Source organism: Heterodontus francisci, chromosome 17, assembly GCF_036365525.1.
Source record: "Heterodontus francisci isolate sHetFra1 chromosome 17, sHetFra1.hap1, whole genome shotgun sequence".
Lineage (NCBI taxonomy): Eukaryota > Metazoa > Chordata > Chondrichthyes > Heterodontiformes > Heterodontidae > Heterodontus > Heterodontus francisci.
Window position 1 is genome coordinate 72,304,627 of NC_090387.1, and position 27,361 is coordinate 72,331,987.

The following is a 27,361-nucleotide window of genomic DNA, read 5'->3' on the forward strand; positions in this document are numbered from 1 at the left end:
ATTACCAGTATGCCACTGTCCCTCATGAGGGTAGAGCAGTTCGTGTGTATGTAGATTTCAAGAGGCATTTGACCAAGTACTACAGTAGATTTGTTAGCAAAATTATAGCCCAAAGGATTATAGGGACAGTGGCAGCAAGAATATAACATTGCCTAAGGGACAGAAAGCAGAGAGTAAAGGTTAACGTTTTTCAGACTGGAGGGAAGTATGTTCTCCAGGGGTCTAACCAGTGTTTCATAAAGGTTTAGTATAACTCCCATGTTTTTATACACTATGCCTCTAGTAATAAAGCCAAGGATTTCATATGCTTTTATAGCGAGTTTCTCAACACTTCCTACCACCTTCCAAGATTTTTGTACATGCACCCCCAGGTTTCTCTTACTGCAACCATTTAAATTGTACTATTTTGTTTATTGCTGATGAGACATGCTGTCAAAGCTGTGTGTGTTGCACTCAACAGGGCAGATGCATGAATGCCAAATTTCAAAGGGAGCAACAATTTATACTGCAAGTCAACTTTGATCGAGGCATTGCCATGGAGAATGCACTAGGGAACCACACTTCTGAATTCAAAAAAGACGCAAAGCTTGGACGTGTTCCTTTTGCCTGCAGAGGACAGGTCCCTGCGGATGAATATATGTAACTTCTAGCAAGCTACATAAGAAGACATGAAATATGAGCGGAAGTAGACTACATGGCCCATTGAGCCTGCTCTGCCATTCAGTATGATCATGGTTGATCTTGGGCTTCAGTTCCACTTTCCTGCCCACTCCCCATATCTCTTGATTCCCTGTGAGACCAAAAATCTATCTATCCCAGCCTTAAACGTATTCAATGATGGAACATCCACAACCCTCTGGGGTAGAGAATTCCAAAGATTCACAACCCTTTCAGTGTAGTAATTTCTCCTCATCTCAGTCTTGAATGATTGGCCCCTTATCTGGAGACTGTGTCCCTGTGTTCTAGATTCCCCAACCAGTGGAAACAATCTTTCAGCTTCTACCCTAACAAGCCTTTCAGAATGTTGTATGTCTCAATTAGATCGCCCCTCATTCTTCTAAACTCCAAAAAAATATAAGTCCAATTTACTCAGCTTCTCATCAAAGGACAACCCCCTCATCCCAGGGACCTATTTAGTAGATCTTTGCTGCAGTGTCTCCAGTGCAAGTATATCCTTTCTTAAATGTGGAGACCAAAACTGCGCACAGTATTCCAGGTGCAGTCTCATCAAAGCCATGTACAATTTTAGTAAGACTTCTTTATTCCTGTACTCCAATCCCCTTGCAATAAAGGCCAACATGCCATTTGCCTTCCTAATAGCCTGCTACAACTGAATGTTAACTTCGTGCGTTCCTTGTATGAGTACCCCCAAGTGTCTCTGAACATCAACACTTGCCAGTTTCGCACCTTTTTAAAAAATTCTGCTTTTCTATTTTTATGACCAAAGTGAACAACCTCTTGCTTCCCAACGTTATACTCCATTTGCCATCTTGTTGCCCACTCACCTAGCCTGTCTTTGCAGCCTCTCTATGTCCTCCCCGCAATTTACCTTTCCACCGAGCTTTGTATCAACAGCAAACTTAGATACACTACTCTCTGTCTCTTCGTCGAAGTCAATATAGTGTGTAAATAGCTGAGGCCCCAGCACTGATCCTTGCGGCACTCCACTATTCACTGCTTGCCAACTTGAAAATGTTCCACTTATGCCCACTGTCTGCTTCCTGACTGTTAACCAATCCTCTGTCCACAATATATTACCCCCAACACCATGAGCCCCTTTTTTTTTATTCATGGGATGTGGGCATCGCTGGCTAGGCTAACATTTGTTGTCCATCCCTAATTGCCCTTGAGAAGGTGGTGTTGAGCTGCTGCAGTCCATTTGGGGTAGGTACACCCACAGTGCTGTAAGGAAGGGAGTTCCAGGATTTTGATTCAGCGACCGTGAAGGAACGGCGATATAGTTCCAAGTCAGGCTGGTGTGTGACTTGCAGGTGGTGGTGGTCCCATGCATTTGCTGCCCTTGTCCTTCCAGTTGGTAGAAGTTGCAGGTTTGGAAGGTGCTGTCTAAGGAGCTTTGGTGCGTTGCTGCAGTGCATCTCGTAAATGTTACACACTGCTGCCACTGTGCATTGATGGAGAGAGTGAATGGCACCCCATCCACAGACAATCAAGCAGGCTGCTTTGTCCTGGATAGTGTTGAGCTTCTTGAGTGTTGGAGCTGAACTCATCCAGGCAATTGGAGAGTATTCCATCACACTCCTGACTTGTAGATGGTGAACAGGCTTTGGTGAGTTACTCGCCGCAGGATTCTTCGCCTCTGACCTGCTGTTGTAGCCACGGTATTTATATGGCTACTCCAGTTCAGTTTCTAGTCAATGGTAGACCCTAGGATGTTAGAGTGGGATTCAGCGATGGTAATGCCATTAAATGTCAAGGGGAAATGGTTAGATTCTCTCTTGTTGGAGATGGTCATTGCCCGCCACTTGTGTGGCGAGAATGTTACTTGCCACTCATCAGCCCAAGCCTGGATATTGTCCAGATCTTGCTGCATTTCTGCACTGACTGCTTCAGTATCTGAGGAGTCGCAAATGGTGCTGAACATTGTGCAATCATCAGCGAACATCCCCACTTCGGACCTAATGATTGAAGTAAGGTCATTGATGAAGCAGCTGAAGATGTTTAGGCCTAGGACACTACCCTGAGGAACTCCTGCAGTGATGTCCTGAAGCTGAGATGATTGACCTCCAACAACCACAACCATCTTCCTTTTGTGCTAGGTATGACTCCAACCAGCGAAGTTCTTCCCCCGATTCCCATTGACTTCAGTTTTGCTAGGGATCCTTGATGCCATACTCGGTCACATGCTGCCTTGACGTCAAGGACAGTCACTCTCACCTCACCTCTTGAGTTCAGCTCTTTTGTCCATGTTTGAACCAAGGCTGTCGTGAGGTCAGGAGCTGAGTGGCCCTGGCAGAACCCAAACTGAGCGTCACTGAGCAGGTTATTGCTAAGCAAGTGCTGCTTGATAGCACTGTTGAGGACGCCTTCCATCACTTTACTGATTGAGAGTAGACTGCTGGGCCGGTAATTGGCCGGGTTGGACTTATCCTGCTTTTTGTGTACAGGGCATACCCGGGCAATTTTCCACATTGCCGGGTAGATGCCTGTGTTGTAGCTGTACTGGAACAGCTTGACTAGGGACACAGGTCTTCAGTACTATTGCCGGAATATTGTCGGGGCCCATAGCCTTTGCAGTATCCAGTGCCTTCAGTCGTTTCTTGATATCACATGGAGTGAATTGAATTGGCTGAAGTCTGGTATCTGTGATGCTGGGGTCTTCAGGAGGAGGCCGAGATGGATCAACAGCTCGGCACTTCTGGCTGAAGATTGTTGCAAGTGCTTCAACCTTATCTTTTGCACTGATGTGTTGGGCTCCCCCATCATTGAGGATGGGGATATTTGTGGGGTCACTTCCTTCAGTTAGTTGTTTAATTGTTCACCACCATTTATAGCTGGATGTGGCAGGACTGCAGAGTTTAGATCTGATCCGTTGGTTGAGATTGTTTATCTCTCTCTATCGCATGCTGCTTACACAGTTTGGCAAGTCAGTAGTCCTGTGTTGTAGCTTCACCAGGTTGACACCTCATTTTGAGGTATGCCTGGTGCTGCTTCTGGCATGACCTCCAGCACTCTTTTCATTGAACCAGGGTTGATACTAATGGTAGAGTGGGGGATATGCCGGGCCATGAGGTTACAGATTGTGGTTGAGTACAATTCTGCTGATGGCCTACAACACCTCATAGATGCCCAATTTTGCATTGTTCGATCTGTTCAAAATTTATCCCATTTAGCACAGTGGTAATGCCACACAACACAATGGAGGGTATCCTCATTGTGAAGGCGGGACTTCGTCGCTACAGGGACTGTGCAGTGGTCACTCCTACCAATACTGTCGTGGACAGATGCATCTGCGGCAGGCAGATTGGTGAGGACGAGATCAAGTATGTTTTTCTTTCTTGGTTCCCTCACCACCTGCTGCATACCCAGTCTAGCAGCTATGTCCTTTAGGACTCGGCCAGCTTGGTCAATAGTGGCACTACTGAGCCACTCTTTGGACATTGACGTCCCCCACCCAGAGTATATTCTGCACCCTTGCCACCCTCAGTGCTTCCTCCAAGTGATGTTCAACATGGAGTACTGATTCGTCAGCTGAGGGAGGGCGGTAGGTGGTAATCAACAGGAGGTTTCCTTGCCCATGTTAGACCTGATGCCATGAGACATCATGGGGTCTGGAGTCGATGTTGAGGACTCCAAGGGCAACTTCCTCCCGACTGTATACCACTGTGCTGCCACCTCTGCTGGGTCTGTCCTGCCGGTGGGGTGGGACAGGACATACCTGGGGACGGTGATGGCAGTGTCTGGGACCTTGTCTGTAAGGTATGATTCTGTGAGTATGACTGTCAGGCCTTTGCTTGACTAGTCTGTGGGACAGCTCTCCCAACTTTGGCACAAACCCCCAGATGTTAGTAAAGAGGACTTTGCAAGGTCGACAGGGCTGGGTTTGCCGTTGTCGTTTCCAATGCCTAGGTCGATGCCGGATGGTCTGTCCGGTTTCATTTCTTTCTTGACTTCGTGGCGGTTAGATGCAACTGAGTGGCTTGCTAGGCCATTTCAGAGGCGTGTGAGCGTCAACCACATTGTTGTGGGTCTGGAATTTCCTCATCTTGCCTATTGATCCTTTGTAAGGCACCTTATCGAATGCCTTTTGGAAATCCAGGTATACTATATTTACTGGTTCCCCTTTATCTACACTCCTAGTTACATCCTCAAAAACTCTAATAAATTTGGCAAACAGGATCTCCCTTTAGTAAAACCATGCTGACTTGTTCGAATCATATTGTCCAAGTGCAATGTTAAAACTTCTTTAGTAATAGTTTCCAGCATCTTCCCCATGACTGATAGGTGAGCTGCAGTGAGCCACATTGCGAACCCAACTGATCTTAAATTGGTAATGTTCAGTGCTGCCCAATCGTGGAATCACATCTAACGTTATACTCTTCTGAAATTTGCAAGTACGGGCAGGTTGGGTGCAGTCAGTACTCTGCTTATTGCGAACAGCTGAAGGGACGTGCTGTTTGAAATGATCCGCCAGTCGGTGGGATGTATGGCCTATGTACCTGACCGCACCAGCACTGAAATTCATATACCGTATTACTCATTTGTGTGATAGGCAGAATGTTTTTTTGGCTTTATTGGAAATACCACTTGTCTTGCTACTGCATAGTAGCAGTGTGAAACGGCTAACTTCACCTGTTACTCATTTTTGAGATCCCTTACCTTTCCAGGATAATTTGAGGTAGACTGGGCACTTTTCAGGTCCAAAAGTGGCAGCCTTAGGCTCATTTGTGAGTATACGCAATACACAGCAGGCAATGATCTGATCGGGATAGCCTGTATCCCACAGGATAGCTTTGATTCGTCCTATTTTGGCATCAAGCTTGCACAGTGAGCAAATCGCTCAGGTCCTAGTTAAGAGATTGCCGATAAGGCCAATCTTATAGCACGTGGAACTGTAGGAATCCCAATGTGTATATTGAACAGTGAAGGTAGGCTTGTGGAAGACAGCCAAAAGAGGGCACATCAATTCATATGCTCAAGTTCTGTGCTACCAAGTGACTATTTATCTAGTTTATATTGCTGTCCCTCATTTTACCTACCAAAATGTATTTGTTTTAAATTTCATCTGTTATTACCTTCCCGTTGTTTACTACGCTTGAGGTTCATGTCATTTGCAAATCTGAGGTTATGCCCTGTATACCCAAGTCCAGGTCGTTAATGTATATCAAAGAGAGCAGTGGCCCTAAGATAAATCCCTGGGGCACATCATTGTATACTTCCTTCCAGCCTGAAAAACAGCTGTTTGCCACTACTCTCTGTTTTCTGTCCCTTAGCTAATTTTATGTGATTTCTCCATTTTTCATTAGAATGTGGAGGATCAACACCACTCAAACAAATGAGTAGGCGCATATCTGTGCAATGTAATGTAATATATCCTGGTCTCCTTTCTCTCTGCTACACTATTATTGACACAGCACTATTGGACATGTTATATATGATGGGAAAACCAACACAGCCCCTTGCTTTCCTTGATTATTTCCTGTTCTGTGTATTTTTATTTCTCCCATGTTTGATAGAAAATGCCACGTTCCTGCAGTGATTACTCAGTAATAAAAAGGACAGATTTAAATCGACCAAATAGTATGTGTGTATTAATTTTTATGAGAGCGGGCCCTTAGGCAAGGTTTGACTGCACTTATTGCATTGGGCACTTTACTGCGATTGCAATTTTTTGAATGAGTTTTGTCAATGTTTTCACCATGTTTGTTGCTGAATTTTGTTTTTCCCCTTTTTGCCAGCAGTCCTGCCTGGAATCCCAGTTGTGGTCCCTTAGGATGCAGGAATGTTTGCAGCACTGTAGGCTCTGTCTTAAAGGAAAACTTTAACGAAAAGGCGAGCAGCTGAATATGTTCCACTTTCTCAATGAGGAGTACAGTGTACTGCTTGCACTTGAATACATTTCTTTCAACTCCTTTAAGGCATGAAGACGTTTGTGGTTAATTACCTGAGAGGATGTTTCTGTGATGTGTAGGCCATTGTACCCACAAGCAGCATTTTGATAAAAGCAAAATACTGCGGATGCTGAAAATCTGAAACAAAAACAAGAAATGCTGGAATCACTCAGCAGGTCTGGCAGCATCTGTGGAAAGAGAAGCAGAGTTAACGTTTCGGGTCAGTGACCCTTCTTCGGAACATTTCTCCAGCATTTAGATGTTTGGTTGGAAAATGTGAACTTCAAACCACCTCACAGAAATCTGCTGCAACTGTCTGGCAGCTGAACATAGGACTCCCATCGATTCTAACTGCTGGATTTATCTGGCTTTGGAACTTGGCTGCCTTCAGCAGACATGTTTGTTGGGTTCTTGCAGGATTATGGCAACAATTTCTCTCAAGGCTTTTTCCTACCCTACAGAGTGCATTTTCCTATGATCAACTCAGCCCATACTATCCTGTTGTGGTTGTTGGAAGAGTGTGGGCAGGCAAGCAGAACAGGGAGATGCTGAGCTGGGGAATAATTCATGGAATGCAGCTTTCATTTTGTTACTAAAATTAACCTTTTGAGTACCCTGTACATTCTTGTACTGCTTTCCCATCACTAACTGTACAAGTGTGTAGAGGCACTGCCTATTTTATGGTGCTCTCTGAATAGTGAAATTGAAGTTAGTTTTCAGAGGAAGTGATCTCTCCCTGCCTATATAATGCTGGGTCCTAAACTTGCACCGTTCCTCAGTCTAAAAACAGTAAGTGCAGTGTTTGTTGGGTACAGGGAACAGGCTTACCTGAAGCCATGTCTCAATTATTTAATGCCTTCCCTGAAAGGGAGCTATTCCAAATAGACTTCAAGCTGATCCCTTTGTGCTACTAAGATTGTGTAGAAATTATAGACTATTCAGAGAATACCATAAAATACACAGTGCATCTGCACTTCTACTGAAGTGAAGTGATGGAAAATCTATAAAATAATGAAATCTGCACAGGGTCCTCGAAGGGTTAATATTTGCTTACAGCAAAATGGAAGCAGGATTTAACTTTTTTTTTTCTTTCTCTACTCACCCCCTCCCTGATCAGCATATCCCAGACTTGGGTACTTTCCCTCACATCCCCATCAGGCAGAATGGCATGGTCTTGACTCTGAACTCCTGCCCAAGAGAAGGGCACACTTTGCAGTGTCTGATAAAGCCTTGCTCCTTGGAGGTAGATGAGTAAATACTCGACGTGTTAACAATCACTCTTCGACCCAGAAAAACACACCATGAGTGGGAACTACCTTGGGGTGGTGGGGTGTGGGATGGGGAAGGGAAGTTGAGGTGGTAATATAAAGCTAGGGTCAGAGATGGTGTAGTTAGTCAAATAACCTGCAACAGTATTTTCTTCAACAAATTGTAATTTGTATAACTCTGCAATTTTCTTAAAGATATTCTTAGCTCCCTTTAATTTGTCCTGGATTTCACTGCTGTGATCTCATTTTCTCCAGTGACTTTTTTTAACAGTTCAAATAATTGACATTTTTTTTTAAGTTTGGACAGTGTGGTAGTTGCACTTCTGGTCTAAACTGGTGGGCTGATAGACTATGTGGGATAGCAGTGGCAGTTATATTATAGTCTGGGCTTGCTGTCTTCTGTTGTCTTTTCAGTGGATTTTGGCCAGGTGGAGGTGAAAAGCAACAGACATGTTCTGCATTCCTGCTGTTTTCAGGGGACCTAGCCTGTTTGGGGCAAACGGTGCTTTCCCCTCTTGGTGTTTCCTGTCATTTGCACTTGGAATGCCTGAAGAGCGCACACTACTTTTTGATCCCCAGCATTCACAGACTGGCTGAGCACCTCCCCCACAGTAAAAATGGAAAAGGTGGCTTGTGCAGCCACTTTCACAGTGTTGGGCACAAAATCCATTAATGAAATAGGAGAATTTTAAAAGGGGACCTTTTTCTCCCACAGGCAGCCTCTTTCCCCTGCTGTATCAAGCCCCCTAGATTGCCCCAGCAAGTCTCCCCACGTTCCATCCCCCTGGACTGGCATGACGGATAGGTATTTAAATATGGAGGTTCTGCTGTGCCAGTGATGTGCCCCAGTCGAAGGGATGCAGGAGAAAAGCGTAGGCCAGTCTGTTGCTAGACCAAGTGATGAGGTATTTGCATTCCTGACAGCTAAGGCTGCTGTACTGCTTTGTATGCACTCCTGGCACCAACTGGTATATCATAAAGGTGCATTCCAAATTCAGTCGCTACTCACTTCTGTAAGGTACACAGCCAGATTTTAAATTGGCAAAATTTATGAATTTGTTGTTTGCTTTCCTTGCGTTTGTGCTGTGCTTCGCACAAACTCAGCGGGGGATGGAAATTTTAATCCGTTTCATGGAAGTTGCTCATTCTGGTCTGGAATGACTGTACTCTGGAGATTCGGCTGAGTGAATTGTCAACTTTTGCTGAGCTTGGCTGAAGAATCTTCATATATTTTTTTCTGTCAGCCTCATGGGTAAGGCCCTACCAGATTCATGGTCACAGCATTTTAAGAATCTTGAATTTCACTTTCATGCATTTAAACAATTGCAACAAACCCATGAAAATTATCTACTTAAAACAAAAAAACACAAGGGAGCTATCTGGTTTCAAATGGCTTTTATTGTATACTCAAAAACTGTTGTTAAATGCTGGCTACAAACAGGTCACTTTCTTTACTCACTGAAGTCAGTGGTGGAAAGTGAACATGGAGCAGCCGGCAGCGCTCTTTCTTCATTCCCTGTCTCTGGGCTGTGAATACCTGTCTGTATTTAGACACAGCTCTCTCTGCATCCAGTTTGTTGGAATTGTCAGACAGCACCGTACTAGCCTTGCAAGGTGGGGGAATTCTGCATTCCAGCGTTCCAAAACTGCAGCACAGACAAAACAATCGGCTTTTGCAATGCTTTTATAAGTCAGGAATCACATCAAACGAGTTTTATTCTGCATTTGTGTAGAGATACACACAGCTTTCAGGTATGTTGCAGAACATTGTTGAAACCTGAGCAGCTTTTACTTATGCTTGACTCTTCCCTGCAGCAGTAATATTGTTTGAGCTTCTTTGCCATGCAAGAAAACACCTGCTGAGGCATTTAATTCTGTCAAGAGTGGTGGTGGTTTGACTGCTTCAGCTCAGAATAGTACATCTGTTACTTTATTGTAAGGTTTGTGGACTGTGATATTTTAAGCTTCAAAGCAAGTGTTAAGCAATCAGCAGAGGATTTTTTTTCGTCTGGTGCAGCCACGATGTAAACGACGTGCGCACCTGGAAGGCGCTGGCCAGGGGTGTGAAAGGCGGTCGCAGAGGCTCGGGGCCTCAATCCGGCCTCGGTCGTCCTTCTGCCGTCACTGCTGGGAGCCGGGAAAGAAGCTCCACCGTCAGCTGGATGGCGACCATGAGCGCAGCATCCGTCTGGAGGATGCTGATATTGGGGAGACCGTGCAGGGTGTGGGCTGACCCGCTCTCCAGGGTGGTGGACCACACCAGGAAGGCCGCGAGGGGGGTTTTGACGTTTGGGCAACTCACAACCTCCATACATCTGCCCACACATGCGCCCTGGAGAGGTCACGCCATAGTCGCCTCACAGCGACCGAAACAACACGGAAGGCAGCAGTTACGGGTTATCAGTCCAGCTGAATTGGCGTAGAGATTGGGCGCCACGGGTTTTCTTTGTTGGTGGGACAAGTCATCACATCTCACTGGACAGCTACCGCTCCCGTCACAGTCCACCTGCTTCAATGGGTGCTTGGAGCTCAGGGTCTTTGCCCGACAAGTGGACTATAACACTGCACCAAACAGCACGGCAAAACAAGAAAAGAAGGTACCAGTCCTTCGTTTTGCAAGCTGGAATGTCAGAACTGTGTGTCCTGGCCTGTCGGAAGACCTTACACAAATCAACGATTCTCGGAAGACCGCCATCATTAACAACGAGCTCAGTAGACTCAATGTGGACATTGCAGCACTTCAGGAGACACACCTCCCTGCGAGCGGATCTCTGAGAGCAAGGCTACACCACCTTCTGGCAGGGTAAGGATCCTGAAGAACCAAGACAGCATGGAGTAGGCTTCGCCATCAGAAACTCTTTGCTCAGCATGATAGAGCCACTTGAAGGTGGCTCTGAATGCATACTGTCCATCTGACTGTTCACCGCCTCTGGTCCAGTACACCTACTCAGCATCTATGCTCCAACACTCTGCTCCCCACCTGAAGTTAAAGACCAGTTCTACGAGGAACTCCATGATATCATTAGTAGCATTCCCAACACCGAACATTTGTTCCTGCTGGGGGACTTTAATGCCAGGGTTGGGGCCGACCATGACTCATGGCCCTCCTGCCATGGGCGCCATGGCATTGGAAGGATAAATGAGAATGGACGGAGACTGCTGGAGTTGTGTACCTATCATAACCTCTGCATCACCAACTCATTTTCACACTAAACCCTGTCACCAGGTTTCTTGGAGGCACCCAAGATCACGTCGTTGGCAACAGCTGGACCTCATCATCACAAGGCGCGCCTCTTTAAGCAGTGTTCAAATCACACGCAGCTTCCACAGTGCAGACTGCGACACCGACCACTCCCTGGTGTGCAGCAAGGTTAGGCTCAAACCAAAGAAGCTGCATCACTCCAAGCAGAAGGGCTGCCTGCGCATCAACACTAGCAGAATTTCGTATCCACAGCTGTTACATAAATTTCTAAATTCACTTGAAAAAGCCCTTCAAAACACTCCTACAGGGGATGCAGAGACCAAGTGGCGGCCAACATCCCCAGCATATACACCCTACTGAGTCAGCAGCGCTTGAGATGGCTTGGCCATGTGAGCCGCATGGAAGATGGCAGGATCCCCAAGGACGCGGTACAGCGAGTTCATCACTGGTATCAGACCCACCAGCCGTCCATGGCTCCGCTTTTAAAGATGTCTGCAAACGCGGCATGACGGCCTGTGACATTGATCACAAGTCGTGGGAGTCAGTTGCCAGTGATCGCCAGAGCTGGAGGACAGCCATAAAGGTGGGGCTAGAGAGTGGCGAGTCGAAGAGACTTAGCAGTTGGCAGGGAAAAGAGACAGAAGCGCAAGGGGAGATCCAACTGTATAACAGCCCCAACAACCAATTTTATCTGCAGCACCTGTGGAAGAGTCTGTCACTCTCGAATTGGCCTTTATAGCCACTCCAGGCGCTGCTCCACAAACCACTGACCACCTCTCGGCACTTACCCATTGTCTCTCGAGACAAAGAGGCCAAAGAGAGAGAAAGCAAGTGATTAAGTCATGTAGCATTCTTGGCAACAAACTGAATTTCCTCATTAAACTGAGCATCGTTTAGAAGGATTGCAATATCTGTTAAAACCTGTGTTCTCTGTCAGTGTGAGTTCTTTTGAGACCAAGTCTGAGTAGCATTTCAGGTGAGCTGCATGATACTTTACTGCCTGAAACCAAGAATTCCAACGTGCAATTACTGGCTCTGGATAAAAGGCAATGTTTTGTTACTCAATTTTATCCGCATTTACAATATGTTACTGTATCGAAGCTTACAGCTCAGGCAGTGTTTGAAGATCTTTTTAATGTAGCTGAGCAGTTTGTCAACTTTACCAAACTCGTTTTTTCACAGTTCACTGAAAAGAGGAATTATATGTGCATTACGGTATTAGGCATTACACCTTGGAGCACAGATTTGAAAGATTTTGGCATGTAAGTTGCATTGTCACTAACGAAAGCAGACACTTTGAAATCTGCACCATATTTTGAAACTGTTTTGAGTATCGCTTGGGAAATTGTGGTGTAATTAGCAGCTTCTAAGTGGACGCAGTCTGCGTGCATTGTTAGCTTTCCTAACTCTACAACTTCAGCCTCAACAGACATAAAATCAAACAAAACTGCAGCACATAGTTGTCTTGCTCATTGGACTCATCACAAATAGTTGCAAAAAACTCACAGGTTAATCTGAGACGTTATCTCTCAATGTGTAGCAAAAACCTTTGGTCGGTAGTCTTGTTTATTTGCACTTGGCAAGCAACCACCATTTTGTACATTAGGTTGAATGAATATCCACAACTTTGGGTGATCAAGTTTTTCCAATGGTATGTTGGCACTTGCAAAAACATCCAGTTCCATTGAAACCAGCTCACGATTTTCTGAGCTCTGTCGACTACTTAAAAAGAGATGAAATCGTTGCTTGTTTTTTATCGCGTTTGTTTTCCAGCAGTGCGGTGTTGGATGCTGTTTCAGCTTCGATGTCGTTTGGATTCTAAATGGCGCTGAACTGTTGCCCACTGTGTGATCCAACAAAACATTGCAGCTTGTACAAAACCATATTCAACCATTGGCATGCAGAATTTGGCTTCCAAATTCTTTGTGTTCTGCAGTAATTGTTGTGGCCGTCTTTGATTTGCACATTCTGGCATTCTCACTTGTCTGCCAACACTTGAGACTGCTTCTCTCAAAACTGCACAGGAAGCCCTCCCTCACCTATCAGTGAGGTGAACCTTTTGTCAATGAATATAACTCGCAGAGTTTGCAAAATGGCCAACTTCGCAGAGAACCTGAGATTTCACGGTCTGTGATGCATTTTTCACACTGGTAAATTTGGTAGGGCCCTACTCATTGGGCAGTGCCTCGCAACCTGGGGAGAGGAGTTGTGACTAGTTGTGTTGGATTCTGGCTTTCTGTTCTGACACTGAAGCAGATCTTCTAATTAGTCTGAAGTTGGCATCAGGCTTCACTCTGTTCATCTTTTGGATTGGAGCCAAGGCATTGAGACACAGCTGAAGAATTTGTTTGGAATACGTAATGTTTTTGTAGCATGGCACAATGTTCTTGTGCCCCTGGACTCATGGGGCATGGACACAGTGTCCCTGTTTGTTTTTGACTTATGCATTGGCCTTTTGTTTCCCGCTTTGGTTTTGAATCAACACTTTCAAGGTGGTTAACAAATATTTCAAGTTTTGTTTGTGTAAGGAATGGAAAAACAATTGTCAGCTTGTCTCAGTGATAGAACTCAGGCCTCTGAGTCAAACGTCATGGGTTCAAGCTAGAGATTTGAGTGTGGAAATCGGCCAGCGCTCCAGTGCAGTACCGAGGGAGTGCTGCATTGTCAGGTGTTTCTCTGATGAATCTTTTTAAACCAAGGCCCTGTCTGCCCCCTCAGGTGGATGCAAAGGCATCATTCAAAGAAAAACAGAGTTCCCCAGGTGTGCTAGGTAACATTTAGCTCTCATTCAACATCACTAAACAGATTTAACTGATCATTAATCACATTGCTGTGTGTGAGACCTTGAACGCTGCAAATGGGAGCCATTGCATAAACTAGACTTTTATTCCCTGGGATATAGATGGCTCGGGGGTGATTTGATTGAGATTTTTAGAGTTTTTAAAAGAATTGTTCGAGTAGGTAGAGAGAATTTTTTTCTCGAGCTGCTGAGGGAATCTAGCCCAAGGAGGCATAACCTTCCTGTCCTCCCCTCGTTCCCTTTCCCTCCCCTTTTCTCCACTCCCCCACCTGCCACTTGCATACTGTTTGCCAACAAAACAGTTGTACTTCAAAAGTAATCTATGGGTTGTTTGGGACATCCTGAGAATGGGATGAATTACGTAAATGCAACATTGTTCAACAAGGTTTAGCAACAGTTGGATGAGTTTGATAAGTATTGGTGGCAGTGTTGTCAATAAGAGTTCAGTAAAGTGCAATAGAGGATGTATGGAATATTTTATATGTGCAATTGAGCTATGAAAAAAAACTCGAGTGCTGTGCATGTTAAAATCCTGTGTTGTGATAGTGTGTACAAGTTATCCAGCACTTGGCTCGGGGTAATATGAGGCAGTGATAGGCACCAACATATTGCACCACAGACATCTGACAGAATTTTTGACTCAGCCACTGACATGGGTGTATTTAATCTGTCTCTATAGTGTATAGCCAGCCTAATGCCATCAAAGCACTGTATGATTTAAAACACAAGGTTAAAGGCTTGGAACAAGACATTTCAAATCACCACGGACACCGGTGTCCGTGTACGGGCACATTGCCGACCCCGGACCTGAGGTGATGAATATATTATAAACACGTTGCACAACACAAAACCACATTTAGTTTTAATATGATTTGAGCCCTCCCACTGCATTGGTACTAATACACCAATTACAATAGTACCTACAGAGATGCTGCTTAGAACAGGGTTGTCCAACAAACGGCCCGCGGGCCAGGATCCAGCCTGTCGAAGTTTTCCATTCGGCCCATGGATGTAAACTGTACCCAGGCTGTTCCTCATCCTCACCAGGGGTCCGTGAATGGAGTTGAGAAATTTCCTATTGGCTTCTTGCAGACTGGCTTTTAAATAAAAGTCACAAGTCAGTTTCACAGCTGACAGGCACTCGGATTGGAGCACAATACCAGTTTCTGAACTGCGAACAGATTTGGGGCTGACCGGTGGGTTCTGACTTCTTTGAAAGCCGGAGAGCCCTGATATGTTCCCACTCACTAACAGTCAGAGAGAGAACTTGTGCAAGCAAAAGAATGCCAGGTGTCTAACCTAGTGTAAAACGAAGTCAATAAATTAATCTTTAAAGCTTCACAAAAATATATATTAGTTGTTTTGATAGTAAGATAAATTTTTAATGCTTTTATCTTTCCGAAATTGTCTCTCTGGTTCCCTATGTAAGAGAAAAATTGTAATGTGGCCCCCCACTCTCAAAGGTTGGACAACCCTGTTTCATAAAAACATGAGTAAAGACCATTTTGCCCATCGAAGTTTATTGCTGTGGTACCCTTAATTCTTCCATTTCAAAACCCGTCCTCTTTTCGCATGGGTAATATTTCTTAGTCTGCTTACCCCACACACATTTATCACTGAGTGAAAATGGGCAGAGAGCTATTTTCAAACTTTTTCACAAATTTATCATGACTTGCTTTGAGCAAGATTCAGGATTTATCCTACGTACACTTAATTTTTCCTCCTTGTGACCTTTCTGCCCACTAATCTTTCCTTGTAACCCATTTCCATTGCTGTGTCTTGTATATGCATTTTTGAGCTGCTCTGATTGAGGCCTGACCAATGCTCCAACAGAACACTCAGTCACCTGTACCCCTTCAAAAAAAAATTACTGTTGAGTAGAAATTCCAACAGCTTTCATTTTTCACCCACAAATTGCTAGCAATTTGGGTTGTTTTGTATCTTATGGCTAGCAGTTTTGAAACTATTGCAACAGTTTTATACTTGATGAGGGGTGGTGTTAGCTTTAGGAATACTTAACTGATGTCAGTCCTCAGTCAACACCTTACATTCTTGGCTTTGCGATATAGGAAAGTATGCAATACCTGAGGGATCATTGTAGCTTTGCCTCAGCAGCTCATAACTTGGGGCAGGGGAAGAGTATTCAGTAGTGAGTAATGGTGAAATAAATTGAGATTCCAGATCGTTGCTGCTTTGCACTTCTCGGTATCATTGCCATCTCCAATTATGCTGCATTGCCACCTCCTTTTATTATTCTGAGCATCCCCGCTCCTTTCTCTTTCCTCACACTGAGCGCCCTTACAAACCTTCATTTTCCCCCCACCCCAGTACAAAATCGAGTGGTGAATGGTAGGATTGGATGTTTTGGACTGTGCCTTCACATAAAATTCTCATTTCAGTTGGCTTGTTTGAAGGGAGATGGGCAAAGACTGATGGTAAAATCTTTCACTACTGGGAAAGGGGAGAATTCTAAGCAAATGTTAAGCTTGACCACTCATGCATTTATAGCAGCCCATTAAAAGAGCACATTATTCACCTGTTGTCTGTCACCAGTTGTGTGCAGCACAGCAGGAAGGTAGGGAGGAGACGAGACAACACAATCGGTACATGTAGTAGCTCTCTTCAAATCTAATGTAATACATGAGTGCAATGACAAAACTGATCTTTTATTTTTTTTTAAACCCCCTGTAGGTCATTGAAGTTTATGACTTGAGTAAAGTTAAATTGAAATACTGGTGAGTATTTTGACTCTCTTTCTCTTGTACACCTCATGGTAGACACAATCATGTTCAGACCCGAAGTATAGGTCAGTGGCCTCCTGGGGCCGCATTCTCTGGGTGCAGGGTGGTGTAAAGGTTGACTGTCCTCTATTGGCAAAACAATTGAGGGAAGTCTGGCTCTGATTTGATTTTCAGTAATCACTCTGATCTGGCTGCAGTGGTGTTAACAGGGCTTTGGCAAACATACTGGGGATTGCCCACATATTTTCTGGTGGTCAGCTCCAACATTTAAGCATGCTGTGTTCCCAATGATCTTTTTGTTTGAAAGGTGAGAATGTATAAAGTTAATGTAATTGGGGTGTTTTCTCTGGTAAATAAAACTCTTCCCAGATTTTTTTGCTGTATGTTGACTTTTATGATGGAACAGTATTTGAACATGAATGGGGAAGGCAAATTTCACATTTGGACTGAGCTGAAACCTGCCAAGAGTGAGCATAGCCAGAGTCCCAAAGTTCAAATCCAACAAAAAATTGAAAATCTCATTATTTGTCACAATTTTTAAAAACTTTTTTTCAACAACTATACACCTCCCACTGGTGAGACACAGGAATAGGCCACTCGCAGTTAATTTAACGAAGTGGTTATTATTCTTGTCAACTTTGACTTCAGGCTATTCAACCTCTGCTACCCCCACCCCTACTCCATTGAGATACTGAGACCAGGAGTGGACTGACGCTCCTGCTGCCACCCAAGTTGGGAACTGCTAATTTGGAACATTTTATTCATTAATAGTGCATGGATTACTGCATTTTCCTGTTACCGGCAGATCATCTGCCAGTTGATTGGAAAAGCTTCACATTTTTGGCAGGTAGCTAGTGAGTAAAATGGTTGTGTCCATTGTTGAGTGGGTTTCTGTGTTTTTAAGTTTACTTGGCAGCAATTAAATCATTAATTTTCACAAGGTTTAAGAATTGCCTAGTGTTTGTAGATCACCCTAGAACTGAGCTACATTTACAACACATGACCTCGCTACTATCTTCACTGCATTGGATCTGATGCACTTCAAATTCATTGATACTGCATTTCTATCCCATTCTTAAACAGTTGTGCAGGGCAAGTGAAACGAAAAGTACAGATCACAGATTTTCTGCCTTTTGTTAGAAACTGCAGCTGAGAAGGCCAGCACTCGACTCGCTTCCAGGTCACCAAAATCCTTCCAAAAAACAACTGAATATTCATTCAACGTCTTGGGTTTAACAGTTTGAAAAACAGATACATTGGAGCTTATGACATTTGAAGTGGCAGGGGAAGAGCTCAGTTAATCTTAAACCTACAAAATAACTCTGGTCCTGCAATAAATCCCTCAAGTTCACAAACAATCCAGTGTAGTTCCCTGATCAGTTATGTTTCAGCTTAAAACTCGAGAACCCCTTTCCCTGAATTTCATTAGCCATTCGCTAAAATAGTTTACTTATAGCAGAAGCATGGAAGTGCTCGGTTATGACCTTTCTGACGTTCCATTCACTATGTTGTGAAAAACTGCAGTGTCCGCTTGATTTTTATCATGGTCAGTGGAGCATCATTTTGGATCTGAGCTGAGAGCAGGATTTGGACCTGTGTTTTCTGGTCCATGGAACTGACCTGCACCATGCCCTCCTATCTTTTCAAATTATGAAAGAATACTTTTTTTAAAACAACTGTTATGTACTGCAGGACTGGGTTTCTGAAGCCCTTCGTAAGCTAAAGACAACGATTGCCAATTAACTGAAAATGACACATCCCAACATTAACTCAAACGGACCATTGTGACCAAACAATAGAATTAATTTGAGGATACAATTTATCATTCTTGACTCATTTCATAATTGAAGATATTGACATTGATCTCGTTTTAGATTTGAATGTTTGATATTTTATCCTCCTGTAGCCGACTTTTGCCATGTGTCAGCTGAGAACAATTAGGGAGGCAGGTGATTTTCTTGCAAGCCTTGGTGAACGCTGCACTGAAATTGCAATTATGTGACTTGTGTAAGGAGCCTAGGGATGGCTTTTGCTCCCGTCTCCCTCTCAGCTGCATTGTAGTGAGACAAGAACTCCATGGAGTATGTGAATGAGCAGTTTGCATGTCTGGAGATATAACCACAGTAGCGAAGCAATTTTATCGACCTTTTATGGGTGCTGTCATCACTGCAATTGGTTATCAGCGTGCCACATAAATTTGTTTTGACAACTTTACCAGCATTTGTTGCAGATTCTCAAAGTATAATCCAACAAAGCTACCTTTCTTCTACCCTGGTAATCAGAGTATTTGCATATCACTACTATAGGTTAAGTATTTCAGTGCAAGGCCAGTGAAGATTGGGGAGGGGTTTAGAGTTGTACAGCACTGAAACAGGCCCTTCGGCCCATCGTGTCTGTGCTGGCCATCAAACACCTAACTATTCTAGTCCCATTTTCCAGCACTTGGCCCGTAGCCTTATATGCTGTGGCGTTTCAAGTGCTCCTCTAAATACTACTTGAATGTTGAGGGTTCCTGCCTCTACCACCCCTTCAGGCAGTGTATTCCAGATTCCAACCACCCTCTGAGTGAAAAAAAGTTTCCTCAAATCCCCTCTAAACCTCCTGCCCCTTTCCTTAAATCTATGCCCCCGGTTATTGACCCCTCCGCTAAGGGAAAAAGTCTCTTCCTATCTAACCTATCAATGCCCCTCATAATTTTGTATACCTCAATCAGGTCCCCGCTCATCCTTCTTTGTTCTAAGGAAAACAACCCTAGCCTTTTCATTGCTGAAATGCTTCAGCCCAGGCAACATCATGGTGAATCTCCAGTGCAATCACATCCTTCCTATAGTGTGATGCCCAGAACTGTACACAGTACTCCAGCTGTGGCCTAACTAGCGTTTTTATGCAGCTCCATCATAACCTTCCTGCTCTAGTATTCTATGCCTCGGCTAATAAAGGCAAGTATCCCATATGCCTTCCTAACCACCTTTATCAATCTGTGCTGCTGCCTTCAGTGATCTATGGACATGTACACCAAGGTCCCTCTGACTTTCTGTATTTCCTAGGGTCCTACCATCCATTGTATATTCCCTTGCCTTGTTAGTCCTCCCAAAATACATCACCTCACACTTCTCAGGATTAAATTCTATTTGCCACAGCTCTGCCCATCTTACCAGCCCATCTATATCGTCCTGTAAGCTTGGGCTTTCCTCCTCACTGTTTACGACACCACCAATTTTCGGGTCATCTGCGAATGTACTGATCATACCTCCTATATTCACGTCTAAATCATTAATGTACACTACAAACAGCAAGGGTCCCAGCACTGATCCCTGCGGTACACCACTGGTCACTGGCTTCCACTCGCAAAAACAACCCTCCACCATCACTCTTTGCGTCCTGCCACTAACCCAATTTTGGATCCAATTTACCAAATTGCCCTGGATCCCAGGGGCTCTTATCTTAACCAATCTCCCGTGCGGGACCTTATCAAAAGCCTTACTAAAGTCCATGTAGACTACATCAACTGCTTTACCCTCATCTACACATTTAGTCACCTCAAAAAATTCAATCAAGTTAGTTAGACACTATCTCCCCCTGACAAAGCCATACTGACTATCCCTGATTATTCCCTGCCTCTCCAAGTGGAGATTAATCCTGTTCTTCAGAATTTTTTCCAATATTTTCCCAACCACTGATGTTCACCGGCCTGTAATTACCTGGTCTATCCCTACTACCCTTCTTGAATAATGGCACCACATTCGCTGTCCTCCAGTCCACTGTCACCTCTCCCGTGGCCAGAGAAGATCTGAAAGTTTGTGTCAGAGCCCCTGCTATCACCTCCCTTGCCTCACAACAGCCTGGGATACATTTCATCTGGGTCTGGGGATTTATCCACTTTTAAGCCACTAAAACATCTAATACCTCCTCCCTTTCAATGTTAATATGTTCAAGTATATCGCAATCCCCCTCCTTGATCTCAACACCTACATCGTCGTTGTCCACGGTGAAAACAGATGAAAAGTAATCATTTAAGACCTCACCTATGTCCTCCAGCTCCACACAGATTGCCACTTTGGTCCCTAATGGGCCCTACTCTTTCCCTGGTTATCCTCTTGCCCTTAATAAACTTAAAACGCCTGAGGATGTTTCTTTATCCTGCCCGCCAATGTTTTTTCACATCCCCTCTTTGTGCTCCTAATAACGTTTTAAAGTACCCCCCGCCCCCACACTTTGAATACTCCTTTGATGCTGCCGCTGTTTTCAGCTCTCTGAATCTGCTATAAGACTACTTTTTTTTTTTTTCCTGATCCAATACTCTATATCCCTTGACATCCATGGTTCCCTGGACTTGATGGTCCTACCCTTCACCTTAACGTGTACATATTGGCTCTGAATCCTCACTATTTCCTCTTTGACTCCCACTGGCCTGATGTAGACATTCCTACAAGTAGCTGCTCCCAGTCCACTTCGGCCAGATCCTGTTTCATCAAATTGAAATTGGCCTTCCCCCAATTCAGTACCTTTGTTTCTGGCCCATCTTTGTCCTTTTCCATAACTACCTTTAAATCTTAGAGTTATGGTCACTATCCCCGAAATGCTCCTCTACTGATACTTCTACCACTTGTCCAGCTTCATTCCCTAGGATTGGGTCCAGTACTGCCCCTTCTCTTGTAGGACTTTCTACGAAAAAACAACTGACCTGAGGATTGGGAGCAGTTTAGAATTTAGCAAAGGAGGACCAAGGGATTGATTAAGAAGAGGAAAATAAAGTATGAGAGCAAGCTTGCGGGGAACATAAAAACTGACTGTAAAAGTTTCTATAGGAATGTGAAGAGAAAAAGATTGATTAAGACAAATGTAGGTCCCTTACAGTCAAAACAGGGGGATTTATTATGGGGAATAAAGAAATGGCTGACCAACTAAATGCATACTTCACAAAGAAGGTCACAAATATCAAAGAACAGCACAGCACAGTAACAGGCCATTCGGCCTTCCAAGCCTGCGCCGATCTTGATCCCTGCCGAAACTAAAACCTTCTGCACTTCCGGGGACCGTATCCCTCTATTCCCATCCTATTCATGTATTTGTCAAGATGCCTCTTGAACGTCACTATCGTGCCTGCTTCCACCATCTCCTCCGGCAGCAAGTTCCAGGCACTCACCACCCTCTGTGTAAAGAACTTGCCTCGCACATCCCCTCTAAACTTTGCCCCTCGTACCTTAAACCTATGCCCCCGAGTAACTGACTCTTCCACCCTAGGAAAAAGCTTCTGACTATCCACTCTCCATGCCGCTCATAACTTTGTAAACCTCTATCATGTCGCCCCTCCACCTCCGTCGTTCCAGTGAAAACAATCCGAGTTTATCCAAACTCTCTTCGTAGCTAATGCCCTCTAGACCAGGCAACATCCTGGTAAACCTCTTCTGTACCCTCTCCAAAGCCTCCACGTCCTTCTGGTTGTGTGGCTACCAGAATTGCACGCAATATTCTAAGTGTGGCCTAACTAAAGTTCTGAACAGCTGCAGCATGACTTGCCAATTTTTATACTCTATGCCCCGACCGATGAAGGCAAGCATGCCGTATGCCTTCTTGACTACCTTATCCACCTGCGTTGCCACTTTGTGACCTGTGGACCTGTACGCCCAGATCTCTCTGCCTGTCAATACTCCTAAGGGTTCTGTCATTTACTGTATACTTCCCACCTGCATTAGACCTTCCAAAATGCATTATCTCACATTTGTCCGGATTAAACTCCATGTGCCATTTCTCTGCCCAAGTCTCCAACCGATCTATATCCTGCTGTATCCTCTGAAAATCCACATCACTATCCGCAACTCCACCAACCTTTGTGTCGTCCGCAAACTTACTAATCAGACCAGCTACATTTTCCTCCAAATCATTTATATATACTACAAACAGCAAAGGTCCCAGCACTGATCCCTGCGGAACACCGCTAGTCACATCCCTCCATTCAGAAAAGCACCCTTCCACTGCTACCCTCTGTCTTCTATGACAGAGCCAGTTCTGTATCCACCTTGCCAGCTCACCTCTGATCCCCGTGTGACTTCACCTTTTGTACCAGTCTGCCATGAGGGACCTTGTCAAAGGCTTTACCGAAGTCCATACAGACAACATCCACTGCCCTTCCTTCATCAATCATCTTTGTCACTTCCTCAAAAAACTCAATCAAATTAGTAAGACACGACCTCCCCTTCACGAAACCATGCTGTCTCTCGCTAATAAGTTTGTTTGTTTCCAAATGGGAATAAATCCTGTCCCGAAGAATCCTCTCTAATAACTTGCCTACCACTGAAGTAAGGCTCACCGGCCTATAATTTCCTGGATTATCCTTGCTATCCTTCTTAAACAAAGGAACAACATTGGCTATTCTCCAGTCCTCTGGGACCTCACCTGTAGCCAATGAGGATGCAAAGATTTCTGTCAAGGCCGCAGCAATTTCTTCCCTTGCCTCCCTCAGTATTCTGGGGTAGATCCCATCAGGCCCTGGGGACTGATCTACCTTAATGCTTTGCAAGACACCCAAAACCACCACCTTTTTGATAATGAGATGACTGAGACTATCTACACTCCCTTCCCTAGGCTCATCATCCACCAAGTCCTTCTCTTTGGTGAATACTGATGCAAAGTGCTCATTTAGTACCTCTCCCATTTCCTCTGGCTCCACACATAGATTCCCTTCTCTGTCCTTGAGTGGGCCAACCATTTCCCTAGTTACCCTCTTGCTCTTTATATACATATAAAAAGCCTTGGGATTTTCCTTAATCCTGTTTGCCAATGACTTTTCATGACCCCTTTTAGCCCTCCTTACTCCTTGCTTAAGTTCCTTCCTACTGTCTTTATATTCCTCAAGGGATTCGTCTGTTCCTAGCCTTCCAGCCCTTACGAATGCTTCCTTTTTCTTTTTCTTTAATTTGTTTAGAGATACAGCACTGAAACAGGCCCTTCGGCCCACCGAGTCTGTGCCGACCAACAACCACCCATTTATACTAACTTTACACTAACCCCATATTCTCTACCACAACCCCACCATTCTCCTACCACCTACCTACACTAGGGGCAATTTACAACGGCCAATTTACCTATCACCCTGCAAGTCTTTTGGAGGTGGGAGGAAACCGGAGAACCCGGCAGAAACCCACGCAGACACAGGGAGAACTTGCAAACTCCGCACAGGCAGTACCCAGAATTGAACCCAGGTCTCTGGAGCTGTGAGGCTGCGGTGCTAACCACTGCGCCACTGTGCCGCCCACTAGGCTCACAATATCCCGCGATATCCAAGGTTCCTGAAACTTGCCAAATTTATCCTCCTTCCTCACAGGAACATGCTGGTCCTGGATTCTAATCAGCTGACGTTTGAAAGGCTCCCACATGTCAGATGTTGATTTACCCTCAAACAGCCGCCCCCAATCTAAATTCTTCAGTTCCTGCCTAATATTGTTATAATTAGCCTTCCCCCAGTTCAGCACCTTCACCCGAGGACTACTCTTATCCTTATCCACAAGTACCTTAAAACTTATGGAATTATAGTCACTGTTCCTGAAATGCTCCCCTACTGAAACTTCGACCACCTGGCCGGGCTCATTCCCCAATACCAGGTCCACTACGGCCCCATCCCTAGTTGGACTACCTACGTATTGTTTCAAGAAGCCCTCCTGGATGCTCCTTACAAATTCTGTCCCATCCAAGCCCCTAGCACTAAGTGAGTCCCAGTCAATATAGGGGAAGTTAAAATCACCCACCACTACAACCCTGTAACCTTTATATCTTTCCAAAATCTGTCTACATATCTGCTCCTCTACCTCCTGCTGGCTGTTGGGAGGCCTGTAGAAAACCCCCAACATCGTGACTGCACCCTTCCTATTCCTGAGCTCCACCCATATTGCCTCGCTGCACGACCCCTCCGAGTTGTCCTCCCGCAGTACAGCTGTGATATTCTCCACCAGTAATGCAACTCCCCCACCCCTTTTACATCCCCCTCTATCCCGCTTGAAGCTTCTAAATCCTGGAACATTTAGCTGCCAATCCTGTCCTTCCCTCAACCAAGTCTCTGTAATAGCAACAACATCATAGTTCCAAGTACTAATCCAAGCTCTAAGTTCATCTGCCTTATCTGTTATACTTCTCGCATTGAAACAAATGCACTTCAGACCACCAGTACCGCTGTGCTCCGTAACATCTCCCTGCCTGCTCTTCCTCTTAGTCTTACTGGCCTTATTTACTAGTTCCCCCTCATTTATTTGACTTGCTGTCCTACTGCTCTGGTTCCCACCCCCCTGCCACACTAGTTTAAACCCTCCCTAGTGACGCTAGCAAACCTCACAGCCAGGATATTTGTGACCCTCCAGTTTAGATGCAACCCGTCCTTCTACACCAGCTGTTCAGCCACGTGTTTAGCTGCACTATCTTCCTATTTCTAGCCTCACTGGCATGTGGCACAGGGAGTAATCCCGAGATTACAACCCTAGAGGTCCTGTCTTTTAACTTTCTACCTAACTCCCTAAACTCCCCCTGCAGGACCTCGTCACTCTTCCTGCCTATACCAATGTGTACCACAACCTCTGGCTGTTCACCCTCCCCCTTCAGAATGCCCCCTGTCCGTTCAGAAACTTCCTTGACCCTGGCACCAGGGAGGCAACATACCATCCTGAAATATCATACCAGAAATGTTGGGGAACACAGGGCTTAGTGAGAGAAGAACTGAAAGTAATCAGTATTAGGAGAGAAATGGTGTTGGGGAAATTGATGGGATTGAAGGCCGATAAATCCCCAGGGCCTGATGGTATGCATCCCGGAATACTTAAGGAAGTGGCCCTAGAAATAGTGAATGCATTGGTGATCATCTTCCAAGATTCTATAGACTCTGGAACAGTTCCTACAGATTGGAGGGTAGCTAATGTAACCCCACTATTTAAAAAGGGAGGTAGAGAGAAAGCAGGGAATTATAGACCAGTCAGCCTGACGTCGGTAGTGGGGAGAGTTCTAGAGTCCATTATCAAAGATTTTATAGCAGAGCACTTGGAGAACAGTGGTAGAATCGGTCAGAGTCAGCATGGATTTATGAAAGGGAAATGATGCTTGACAAATCTACTAGAATTCTTCGAGGATGTAACTATTAGAGTTGATAAGGGACAGTCAGTGGATGTGGTTTATTTGGACTTTCAGAAGGCTTTCGACAAAGTCCCACATAAGAAATTAGTATGTAAAATTAAAGCGCATGGGATTGGGGGTAGTGTATTGCGATGGTTAGAAAATTGGTTGGCGGACAGGAAACAGAGTAGGGATAAATGGGTCTTTTTCCGAATGGCAGGCAGTGACTAGTGGGGTACTGCAGGGATCGGTGCTCGGACCCCAGCTATTCACAATATACATTAATGATTTAGATGAGGGAACTAAATGTAATATCTCCAAGTTTGCAAATGATACAAAACTGGGTGGGAGGGTGAGTTGTGAGGAGGATGCAGAGAGGCTTCATGGTGATTTGGACAAGTTGAGTGAGTGGGCTAATGCATGGCAGATGCCGTATAATGTGGATAAATGTGAGGTTGTCCACTTTGGTAACAAAAACAGAAAGGCAGATTATTATCTGAATGGCTGTAAACTGGGAGAGGGGAATATGCAGCGAGACCTGGGTGTTCTCGTACACCAGTCGCTGAAGGTAAGCATGCAGGTGCAACAGGCGGTAAAAAAGGCAAATGATATGTTGGCCTTCATAGCGAGAGGATTCGAGTACAGGAGCAGGGATGTCTTGCTGCAATTATACAGGGCCTTGGTGAGGCCACACCTGGAATATTGTGTAGTTTTGGCCTCCTTATCTGAGGAAGGATGTTCTTGGTATAGAGGGAATGCAGCGAAGGTTTACCATACTGATTCCTGGGATGGTGGGACTGACGTATGAGGAGAGAGTGAGTCGGTTAGGATTATATTTGCTGGAGTTCAGAAGAGTGAGGGGGGATCTCATAGAAACCTATAAAATTCTAACAGGACTTGACAGGGTAGATGCAGGAAGGATGTTCCCGATGGTGGGGGGAGTCCAGAACCAGAGGTCATAGTCTAAGGATATGGGATAAACCTTTCAGGACTGAGATGAGGAGAAATCTCTTCACCCAGCGAGTGGTGAGCCTGTGGAATTCACTACCACAGAAAGCAGTTGAAGCCAAAACGTTGTATAGTTTCAAGAAGGAGTTAGATACAGCTCTTGGGTCTAACGGGATCAAAGGGTATGGGGCGAAAGCAGGAACAGGCTACTGAGTTGGATGATCAGCCATGATCATAATGAATGGCGGAGCAGGCTCAAAGAGCCTGTTTGTATAAAAGCTCTCCCTGTGTGCATTTTAAGAATTCCTCCCCCTTTAAGCCTTTTGCACTAAGACTATCCCAGTTGAAATCCCCTACTATTATTACCCTATTATTTTTATACCTCTGGTGTAATTTCACTGTATGGAGGTTTAACTGGAACATAACAGATAAGTGACCTACACTGGATTGTTTGTTTACTCTAAGAATTATCACAGGACCAGATGTAATGCTTGGTATGTTCAAGATCAATCGAGCTCTTCCTCTGCCATTTCAAATATCATATGCACCCATGGATCAGATACAATATACCTTTAAAATTGTATGAGAAATAGGAGTTGGAGTAAACTATTTGGCCCTTCAAGTCTGCTCTACTATTCAACAAGATCATGGCCGATCTACCTCAATTTCACTGTACCGTACTATTACCATCCCCCTTAACTCCCTTAGTACCCAAAAATCTATTGACCTCTGTCTTGAAT

At 44.7% G+C, this 27,361-nt stretch overlaps 1 protein-coding gene across 2 annotated transcripts in view; it reads left to right on the forward strand.

Moving 5' to 3' along the window:
• The window catches only part of phaf1 (phagosome assembly factor 1), a 115,316-nt gene that overhangs the window by 27,539 nt on the left and 60,416 nt on the right, over nt 1-27,361 (forward strand). For both annotated transcript variants that reach the window (XR_010976729.1, XM_068049657.1), the window contains exon 4: nt 16,531-16,574. Coding sequence is in view for 1 of the 2 variants with exons in the window: in XM_068049657.1 (XP_067905758.1) it covers nt 16,531-16,574 (44 nt within the window). In the remaining variant the exon portion in view is untranslated. The remainder of the gene's footprint in view (nt 1-16,530; nt 16,575-27,361) is intronic.